This window comes from Sipha flava, unplaced genomic scaffold (assembly GCF_003268045.1).
Source record: "Sipha flava isolate LNK unplaced genomic scaffold, YSA_version1 99_pilon_pilon, whole genome shotgun sequence".
In the NCBI taxonomy this organism is placed as follows: domain Eukaryota; kingdom Metazoa; phylum Arthropoda; class Insecta; order Hemiptera; family Aphididae; genus Sipha; species Sipha flava.
Genome location: NW_020273635.1, coordinates 532,713 through 544,926, shown reverse-complemented (window position 1 = coordinate 544,926; position 12,214 = coordinate 532,713). Strand labels below are relative to the sequence as shown.

Sequence of the window (12,214 nt, the reverse complement as noted above, 5' to 3'; positions counted from 1 at the left end):
TCTTATGTCACCTTTAATAGTTTTAATCAATTAATAGCAATTATCAGATTCCATTAGAAATTTTTGGGGATTTTATAAAATGGTCGTGAGATTTTTACGCTCGAGATTTGTTTGCATAGTTAAGTCAAATTTTTATTTATTGCTCGTCATTTATATTTTAATAAATAATTCGTAGATGGATTAAATCAGTTCTTCGTTTATTTTTTCTTCTTTAACTTAAATTTTAGTGAATAATAGAGAAAATGAAAAATATATTATATATAATCTATACATGAACTATACAAATATGTACTTATTGTAATTATTATTGTTTTTTTTTTTTTCATTAAGAGAATAAGATGTTCCTAGCCGTGGCTATCGACATCTACATACTATATATTACAATTGTACATTTTTAACTATGTAAACATGATTATAAAAATAATAATAATAATGAGAATATTACAATGATAATAATTTAAATTTTATGACAGTCAACAGAATATTGTGCGTTGTGTTAGCTGAGAAGGTCATGCGGACGTTCACGTTTTGGTCTGCGTTAAGGCTGATGTATGTTGAGTTCATAATAGAGTGAGCCATATGAGTTGAGCAGTTATCTATGTAGATCTATGGAAGTTTTTGGATAAGGTTTTTATATGGTCTATAATTTCTTAGATTTTAAAGTCTTTGTGAAGGTTTTTGTTCCATATAAATCAAGGAGCATTTGTTATTATACGTATACGTAATATATACTTGGTTATAAAAATTTGAACATTTTTGAAGTGGGGAGAGGTCGTACATTTCCCCCATACTAGACAAGCGTAGGTTAGTAGTGGACGTAGAATTTGTTTGTATATAAGAATACAACATTTTTTTGTATTGAAGATTTTTTATTGAGAACAGGGTATAACATAGAAAGACGCTAGTATGCTTGTTGAAGCTTGGATGGAATATAGGACTGCCATGTAAGTCGTTTATTTAGTGTCAAGCTGCCGAGGTATTTTACTGACGAGTTCTATGGTATATTTTCGTTGTTAAATATTAATTACGCAGGGGGGTGGTAACGACAAAGACTGAATATAACGCCTGTGCTTTTTGATGCATTTATTTGAATCCGCCATTTTTTACACCAGTAAGATAGTGTATCAACATGGTTTTGCAGGTTTGTGGTTATCGCTTCGATATTGTGTGATTCAATGAAAATTGTTGTGTCGTCTGCAAAGAGGGCTATATTCGTTCGAGGTTACTAGGGGATATCATATACGTAGATGTTGAATATTATGGGACCAAGTTTGGAGCTCTGGAATACACCAGCATATATATGCTTAAGTTCAGAGGTTTTATTCTTTATTTTTACAGAAAAATACCTGTTTAATAGAAACAATTTAATAATATTGAATAAGTAGGTAGGAGTATTTAAATATTTTAATTTGAACAATAGGTCGTCATGCTAAACTATATCAAATGCCTTTGATATGTCAATAAATACAGCTCCAGTATGATAGTGTTTTTCAAAACCTTTGTTAATGTGTTCAGTTATACGTAAAAGTTGTTGGACCGTTGAGTCGTTTGATCTAAACCCAAATTGAAATTTAGGTATTATATCTATAACATTTAGGTAATCAAGTAGTCTAGTATAAATAATTTTTTAAACCACTTTTGAAATAATTATTATTAAGTAAATACTCTCTTTTTATAAAAAAAAAAAAAAATATATATATTTAATTATTCTTTTGTTGATAAAATTGATTTTTTTTTTTTTTTTTGTTAAATGATTTATTTATAATCATAAGAATAATAGTAGTGTGGTATAAAAGTTGTTTGAATTGGCTTATTTCAAAACCAATTTAGTGTATTATGTATACGATTACGATGCATTATCTGCACTTTACTTTTATATTATATTCTTATAATTATATATTATACATTATGCTTTAAATTATTTGCGTGGAATCTTATTTAGATAAAAAACGTACACTCGATAATAACAGTATTAATAGGAATTGGCTAATAAAATATTAAGTTTTTACGAAAATTCTATCAAAAGTTTAGGGATGTAAAAATGCCTTTACAAAGTAAGTCATTAATTTTACATAATAATTATGTAATTATTGTAATCGAAAATACTTGGTTCCTTTCAATTGTAACTAAAAGTATTATTCTTATTTGCTATGTATAATTGTATAGTATAATTGTAAATTTGTAATAATTTATAATATATTTATTTATTTTTATTAACGCCCATTGAGCATAGAGTACAGACAAAATTAATTGTAGGATTATTGTAGAAAATATTTTTTTTTTTTACTGTGATAGATTACTGTACTTAAGCATGGTTTTTTTTTACATATGTTTCAGTAATATATTTTTAATATTTTTATTTTCAATTTTATTCTTTATTATAATGTTTGTCTCATTCCAAAATATTTTTATAATAATCTAACTTTTTTTTTATGTAGGTATCAAAATAAAAATTTACGCTTTTAGAGAAAAAAAGCATATTAAATATTATTATTTTTCCCCTCTGAAGATATTTATCATATATAAAATAAAATGTCATAAATTATCTAAAAAGACTTAATATTTTAAACTTTTTGGTCTCCTATATATTACCTTCGTATTATTTATATATGTCTTTTCCATTTTCATATTTTTTATTTTAAAGTTAAAAAATTAAGATTTTATTTATTAAGTATAATTTATCAAGTATTTGTACACGTACAATGTAAAAATATTAATTTATAATAAACAAGTTTAAGAAACAGAGATTATTGGAAACTTCTGATTTTAAAGTAAAGTTGTGAATAGGTGTAATACGAGTATATTCGTATACTATGCATATAATAATCCTTCCTGAGAAAACATATTTGAACCAATCGGTGTTCTCAAATGAATTGATTGAGATTTCATACTTTTTGATTTTGAGATATTTATTATTTCAGACCAAAAAAAAAAAAAAAAATATGATTAATTCAACTATGCCCAAAAACCCTGTATATGGAAAAAATCTTTTTTTTTTTTTAAACTAGGCATTACTGTTATTACATTTAAAGTTTAAATAAATATAGTAAGTATAAATAAATAATTAAATATTTTTTTAAGTAAGAATTAATGTTGTTTTGTCAATCTTTATTTAGAAAAGTTTAACTATAATATTTTTATAATTTTACATCTTTAGGTTCTATAATTACTATTTGTCTTACTATTGATTATTTTTATTTTATTTTTTTTTTTACTCGTGTCAGGCACATCATTATGTAGGTACGATCTTTGATATAAAAATGTATATATATGTATATTATAACTAACAATGTATACATGTAAAAACTAAAACTATAATTATAAAATAGACAAAAAATTTATTATAAATGTATGATATTATATAAGTCTTGATAATACACTTAGTATGAAATAAAATCATACGAATTAATTAATTGGTACTATTCATTGTTTATCACTTAAAACTTTATATAATTATTCGCAAATTCTTTAATATTTTATGCTCAATAAATATTCAATTTTATATAGCGACATTAATGTTTGTTTATGGTATTGAATAACATTTTTAATGAATTAAAAATGTTGCAGCTATTCATTTTCAATTAATATTATTTGATGACACATTTTCGCCTGGATAAAGACCACATACACCTAAAATGTATACGTATTCTTACTAAATTGGTTGTATATTGAATTTCAACATTTTGCGATCCAAACGTATGAAAATTATTGATTTCAGAAATATTTTATGCTTTGGCAGTTTTACATTATGCCAAAAAATAATACATCGATCGACTCGAAAATCGTTTTACCCGATCCATTTTAAAAACCTGAAACAATGTACGTGCGATCATAACTTGTGGATATACTCTTAACTCAATAATATGAAATAGCTGATGTGATAGGAGTTAGTGCCGTCGCTGTTTTAAAACAACAATAATAATATATGTGTATATATACTCAAATATATATATATATGTCACGCAGATTCAGCGCGATTCAATGTGCTCTCAGACGTTTTAATTAATTATAATTTGTACGGTAAAATTAAACCGCTGTTAAATTAGCTCTTATTTTAATCGGATCGCTTTTTTTCTTCCTTTATTTTTTTCATTTATTATTCCTCTCCGTATACCTTCGCCAACTGAATCCATCGCAATTCTCCGCCCATCCACCCATCCACCCGTACACTTGCCTACTCGGCCGCAGGCAGTTATATCGTGCTATGTACATGTAGGTACTGCACCACGGCACGGCAAAATGGAGCTCGAAATTAAAATAAATGAATAGTTCTTCCCTGGGACTCCGAATAGTAATCCGTACTCATTGTTATCGTCGAACAGAGCACACGCGACCACAGCTGTTATATTGGACATACATTCAAAACTCTCGTTGGCGGCACAACGGTTACGTGTTCATTTATTTATATGCTATTATTATTATTATTATTATTATTATTGTAAACGCGTTCGTTTCATGTCCGATCCGCGTTCGACAAACACTACCGCGTCGCCGCCTCCTAGTATATGACTTATTATTGTTTTTATTTAACGGAGCATTGATATAATTTCAGTTCTCTTTATAAATCATATCCCTTTGGAATGAATTATATACCTCTTATGAACGTATATCAGTGACATATTCGACTTAACTCTATGTGAAAGGCAAATAAAAGCCCGCTTAAGAACGATGGTGCTATATTTCTTTCCCCCTCCCCCCGCCTTCACATCCACATTTTAATATTAAAAATATATTTTTACTAAAATACCTATATACTATATTATATATACCTGTACACTGTATATCTATTGTATATTATACTGTATATGATTACAAACATTTGGCAACTTTTATTTTATTTTTGTATTTATATTTTCATTGTTTTTGCAAAGTAACACAGTGTTTAATGAGACTACAACTGATATTCTACTCGGTAATCCGACCTCATTGTGGTATGGATAAATAGCGCTTACACCTATGGTACTTGCCAAACGTTCTGCAGTTTTTCCGCTAAACAACAGCGGTGGCGGCGATGTTTTCGAAATTATGCAACCCAAATTTATGGTTGACAAAGAATTCACATTAAAAATTGCTTAAATCACTGCTGCTATTGCTAAAGTGGAAAAATTATTATGAATGTATAATATCTACATTATACGTTTATCCGTATGCCGTATACTGATAAAAAATATAAATATTATATTTTATATGAACTTGTAAACTATAAAATATTTGTACAGAAATTTGTCTCGTATATGTTCTGAATACATATGAACCAATTAACCAATTAAAACAATATAACCGATAATTTCCTCATTCAATTTCATCATAAATCATAGCTAAATAAGTTATTTCTTTACTAAATTAAATTACTTTTAAAAAATGTGTATATTGTACTTATCTATATACAAGTATTAAAATTATATGATTTTTCAATTAGTTAATAACCCAGTATTATTTAGTATTTCATTGTAGTATCTTCGTGTATGACGTAGTTTGATCGTACTCGGGTAAAATATATATTATATATGTGCCTTTAATATTTTTAATTATTTATGGTCTGGAAATTTTGTTTTATTATTTTATTATTTTACACGGTGAACATCAAACAGTTTGTGGTGGTATTCTGCGCTGCTTTCAGCTTCACTAAGTTTCGATTACATAATAAATAAGACCAGAATGATCACGTATAATTTATAACTTGTCATAAATCATTACTATTCTTATTTTATTTATTTATTATGTATTATAATTATGATTATGATTTATTTTTTCTTTACAACTGAGACATCACAACTTTTATTATCATTATTTGCTACCATCCCTATGGAATCTTATTCCATATCTACTGAAACATTCGCTTAGCCTCTAAGTAAAAAATATAATATTTACAAACAGAGCGATTTTTAATATTTTTATTGTTCTTTCCATTTAGATTAAATGCGTTGTTCTATTAAAATATACATGAATATTACCTATATAATGTGTCATAAAATAAATTCTTAATGGCCGAGTGTCTTTTATAATTATTCATATTTTTATTATAACTATACTGACATTTTAATTAATCCTAATATTTTTCTAAGATTCTAAGATTTTATACCCTTATTGTATAACATTTATATCACTCATATACTTTAAATCTGTATAATTCTCAATTATAGTAGGCACTACTTATTAGTTATAACTTGAATTTAAATTGGTATGGGTTAAACTATCCGTATTTTATAGAATATTTTGTATTTAATGTATTACCCCATGGTTTATAAAAATATTACAGCTTTATAAAAACTATTTATGTAATTATTATGTAATCATAATATTTTTTAATGATACTTAAAATACAAAAGAATAATAACAATCGTTTTATTAAGGAGTTTGAATAATATTTTCATATCCTCAAGTAAACCATAAGATATTAGTATATCTTCATTTAGTAAATATGGCTATGTTTACGAAAGTTTATATAAAAATCCTTAAATATAATTTTTCCCTTAAAAAAAATTCTGGTCAGTATATAATTTATATATAGTTTATGACTGTAATATACCATAGCTTAAAAGTAAAAATATATTATTATATATTTTAAAAATTTTCTTCTAGAATAAAAAAAATTAAATTTTCCTTGTCAAAATTATAATATTTTCTTTATATAATTGAATGTTATTGGAAAATTAATTATGCTTAAAAATAATTTCTCTGTATATATATTTTTTTTCATTAAATATTACTTATTAAAAAATGTTGTATGTTTCAGATGTCTAAGCCCAAGATCTGCATATTTTTACGAGTTTCCTCCTGCAGGTAAATTAACAAACTTTTGTTTATAAACTGAGTACTTAGATAATGTTAACATTTTGTGTTACTAAGCAGTGATCGCCCGTAGGAAAATGGTTTTATAAGTTTATTCATAACTTATTGTATATTAATGAATAATGACGAGCAATGAACTATCTCATTCACAGTTATAATATTATTTTAACTGTAGATATTTTTACATTATTTTTTTACATCGAGTTAATTAAAAATAAAAAAAGGTCTTTTTTCCCATTTCAACGCTCGTTTATTCGGCACACTTAACAGGAACGATATTAAAATAAGAATTTCCATCTCCTTTACATGTGACTGTGGTGAAAAGTTAGTGGGATCCTACAAAACCAAAGAGTGAAAGACGGAAAAACCTTTTTTCTCTCTTGCTATTTCTCTTTTCACTTTTCTCTCTATATTACTCTACTCGTTCCCACCCCTTTCTTTTTTAGACTGAGAAAACCTTGCAATATTGTGGTTTTCCCAAGGCCAAAATGGATTTCATCCAGTGAGCCTGGGATAAAATTTAAATGGAAATTAGACGGCATCCCGGGGGAGAAAACTGGGTTGTGGGAGATTTGAAACGCTGATGACGAAGGGGAGAAGGGAAAGAGATGATAGTATATGCCCGAAAATGGGGTTTATTTTCCAAATGTTTCCACGTATTTGTGGCAAACGTGTCGATGTGATGTTCGGCAAGTAGGCCGTTTGTCCACTTGCATACATCACGGTGTCCGTGTTGATTTATTCCTATTTATTTTTTGTTCAGTCCCTCCGTAAATCGATGGAAACATTCAAAGTTGAAAAATGTTATCTTATTAAAGGTTATATCAATATGATTGAGAGATTGTTGTTCATAATGTTTAGTATCGTGCAAGATATTAAATAAAAAACAAGAACGTTTGTTACATAGAAAATAAAAACTGTATTTAAATGGTATGCGAATTATTGTAATTTTTTTCCAGATCGACCCGGTAAAAAGAAGATCACATTGACTCGGTTTCTGCGAAACTTCAAGACTCACAGAAGAGATAAATCGCGAAGTCAACAAAACGTTTCGGCCAGGGTAAGATCGAGTTTGAACTATTTTAGTGTTTTAAATCACGCTTGAATGCCGGTCACCAGCCATATGCGTTAGTGTTAACTATACTGTTGTTAAAAGCTGTACTCACATACTTGCACATATTGTAGCTACATATGTGTGTGATATGTATTAATAAATAATACAGCTGTTAAAGGTTTTATGTGAGTTAGTAACTACGACCCACTTGCTCGTGTATTTATTGTAGTTTTGATGGAAAATGTGGTAGTAGATTCTTCATTAATCGTTAATATACGTGCCAAACCTTAAAGCAGCGGTTCCAAACCCATGGGCCGCGATCAGGTGGTACTGGACTATGAACCATATTATATTAACATTACTTACATATATTTTTAAAATATTAAATATCAGCAAGTGAAGAAGATTCATTGATTGAACTCCTATGTGATCAGACTCTAAAATCGTTTTTTAAAACCACACTATTATTAACATTCTAATTAAATATTCGGCAAGACTTTCTAGCAATTTCTAAAATTTTACTTAGAAACTTGATGGGCTATATTTCGATAATTTGTGTGTCTGTGTGAACGATCTTTTTCTACTTTTTAAAAAATAAATGTAGGAATAAATTTAATTTAAGTGATTTAAGGCTAAAACTTTTCGTTTGTAATTCAGATATTGATTCTCTCGTGGGGAACAATCCAAAATTACATTAAATTGTTTAACTCTTGAATAATCAAGTTCAATGAAGTTTTATTTTTTGATAAACAATTATTTTTTAATAAATCAGTTGTAATAACTGACGTATGTGCACATTATACATATATAACTATTGGTGGGCCTCAAAGATTTTCTACGAAATTGGTGGTCCGCACTACTAAAAAGGTTGGGAATCGTTGCTTTAAAGGAATGGTTGACCTCTTTTTTTATTTTATTTTTCACTAAATCAAATAGCATAATTAATTCCTCCTATATATTCAAAAAAACATTCCAATGGAACGCTTATGACCCCCCACCACTTCTACAAATCTCACGAGTAACTATGGTAACCCGTATGGCCGTATATACTCGAGACTGATATAACTAAATTTTTTTAAGGTACTATAAAATCGTTCGGCTAAGTGTCTTTTTATATATGAATATATGTATATTGTGCACCCGTCATTTTTTTGCGTCTCTCATTTTTAATTTTATTGATCCATCTCTTTCTTTTTTTTCATCGTGGCTGTTGACCCGAAAATGTTTGTTACGTTTTCATTTTATATTTCAAAAACGACATTTTGGTGACGATTTACATATATACCTACTCTAGTGTATATAGTAATAGTGGCAAGACGATGGCAATCACGGAAAAGTCGACGGTAACATTTCCGTAGAGAATCAACCCCTCCCCTTCTATATTAATATATATAGTAGAACAAGCTTACAGCTGTAACCCTCGATGCAAAAATTATTATTAATTTAATTTTTACCTGATCCAATACCTAATTCTCAAACATCGTTTTACAGCTTTTTATTCTAAATATTATTAAATATGGTGTTTATTTTTGTCAAATGATAAATTCGTCAAGTCTATTTTTTGTAAAATATTTAAATCAAAATATAAATTTAGGAGTATGCATTTGTATTATATAATTTGTTAATCTAATTTATAGTTTTTATTTTTATTACAACATTGGAGTAAATCGATAATGATTAAAAATTATTAAAATGCATATAAATAATATAATTATTTTGTTATTCTTTTATAAGAACTGTGATTTCTAAATATTTTCTAGAACATATCACATTCGTTTACAATGAAATATTTTCTGTTAAATAATTTTTTATTTATGAACGGGTATGATTAATATTTTAAATTGTAGAAACAATAACTGATTATATATGAAAACGAATAATACCTTTATACGTTGAGTAAAATGTATTTATTTATTATTTTTATCATTTAAATTAACGATCAAATACATTTTTTCAATTATATTTTTATAGCGTCTACTAAAATAAAATAATTGCTAACACAATATAACCCTCGAATAGCTTTAATATTTTATTATGTATCATATGATGATTGTATCTCAGTATTTATGAACCTAGAGGTTATTTTCGTATGTTTCACATAAATAATAAAATCAAATAAATTTATTTCATACTAGCTGACCCAATAAACGTTTTTTGCCATATATTTATTGTATTTCTAGTATATATTTTGTAGTATAAAAAATAATAACTTAATAAATAATAAATTAACTGGTTGGGATGGTGTCTATGATTGAAAAATAAATAGAGTTCTGTGGTTAATGACGGCCTATAAAAATTACAAAACGCTAGCCATTAATTTTTTTAATTTAGTACTCTTTTTACTTTTAATAACAATTGAAAAAAAAACATTGAAGAACAATCCAGTCACTCATAATTTGTTTAATATTTAATGTATGTATATATATGGAAATATACATTCGATTAGAGCATTTTGTGAATCAACGATTGTGCAGAAATAAATCGGCAATGTTATGCATCCAGTATTTTCATCTACAGAAACTCTTTCATTGCCGGTATCTAACAATTGTTTTGAGAATGTGTCAGCGGATGGATCTTGAAGCATTTGAACACGCATGTTTACTTTTATTTGTAGTTTTTCAACATAACACCACTATGGCGATGATTTCAAGCAAACGTTGATCTCATCAGCGTACGCTGAACGTGGAATGGCGGGAAGTGTTTTTCAGAAATCACGTGAAAGGAGTAACTGACTACCGCCGAATAGTTCGTCTTCAAGACCAGACTGGGCAGGCGGGATACCGAGAATTTCCCGGTGGGCCGCTTGTTTGAATTAGACCAATTTTACACGTTGAGAAGTTTTTTTTTAGATTTAACGGTTTAGACTCATTGTATCGACAGATATAGACACATTTTTTAATGCAAGCGCATTAGAAACCATCTATAATTAAATAAACGGTATTTTAATTTTTAATAATAATATTAAGTTTTCAAATTCTCAAAATAATATACAATAAATTTCTATGAAAACATAATTATTTTTAGGGTTGTTTTTATACTTTTAGTATATCTAAGTGGGCCGTTTTTTTTTTATTTTTCCAGTAGAAATTTTTAAATCGGACTGGCCCTGTTTGTCGTTGATTTTTATATCTTTTAATGTCCTGTTTAACGCCCCAAGCGAATGTTTATATGCCATAGTGCATTCATCCCAGATGATAATTTTGCATTTTTTCAACACTCTGGCCAAGGGCGATTGTTTTTTTATGTTGCACACTGCATCTAGATTATTCTGAATATTCAGTGGCAGATTAAATGCTGAATGAGCTGTTCTGCCTCCATCCAATAAACTTGCTACGGCTAATGCGATGTGATAATTTGATCCTATTTTGGCGAGAATAAGCGAAATGTGATATGATTTACCAGTTAAACCTGCATTGACAGTCTATCTTGGATTGACTGTATATACTCGGCCCAAAGTGTTTAATTTGAATAAACCTAGGCACACATCAACTGGTGTTCTTTTCTTGCAAAGCATCCATTATTTCGCTTGAGCCCATATAAAATGGCGTGTTACTTCGGAATAGAGTTATGTTCGTACAAAGACACCAAAATAATCCGCACGATTACACAATTTTAAAAGTATAATGAGTATAGTTTTTGGTGGATTTATAACACTATCAATTTCTGTCTTGTTGCCAAAAAATACTTGCTGTCCATGTTGACCGTTCATTCCATAATTATGAAAACCAATGATACGCCAGATATCTTCATTGGAGCTGATAAACAGGCCAAGTTGGTAGACTTTTATTTCGTCATTGTTATTCATCGGAGGAGCGTTCGCATTGGTATTTTCACTTCGAAATACGGCTATATTACTGCCTTTATTCATATACTAGTTGTGACCAATAAGTAATGAAACTGTTCTTTTTTGCGCTACAAACATCGCAGTATTGCCAAAAGCGCCCTATTTCGCCCTATGTCACTATTACTTATTTTTGTTCCCTCATACAAAATTGGTCGTGAAAGAAACGCATTTTAAGTCCATAACTGACATCCAGAACGCTGTGACGAGAGTACTCCAGGACATTCCAGTCGAAGTCTTCCAGAAATGTTATGATAGCTAGAAAAAACATTGGAACCAGTGTATAGGGATGGAAGGAGAGTACTCTGAAGGGGATCATATCGATGTATCTTAATATTTAAATATACGTATTTTATTGAAATCGTCTCATTACTTATTGGTCACTTCTCGTACTTGTAAATGTATTTAATGCCCTTCACCGAACTAGAAAACTCAACATAAATATAAGCATTGAATGTTTTGTCAACAGAGACAAATATGTTACCACTCAACGATTGAGAATTTTATACATAAGATTTGTGAGCAAT

General features: G+C 28.2%; 1 protein-coding gene across 1 annotated transcript in view; it reads left to right on the top strand.

Moving 5' to 3' along the window:
* The window catches only part of LOC112693762, a 70,639-nt gene that overhangs the window by 44,718 nt on the left and 13,707 nt on the right, over nucleotides 1-12,214 (top strand). Inside the window, exons 4-5 of the mRNA XM_025568955.1 lie at nucleotides 6,737-6,783; nucleotides 7,752-7,852. Of these exons, the coding sequence (XP_025424740.1) occupies nucleotides 6,737-6,783; nucleotides 7,752-7,852 (148 nt within the window). The remainder of the gene's footprint in view (nucleotides 1-6,736; nucleotides 6,784-7,751; nucleotides 7,853-12,214) is intronic.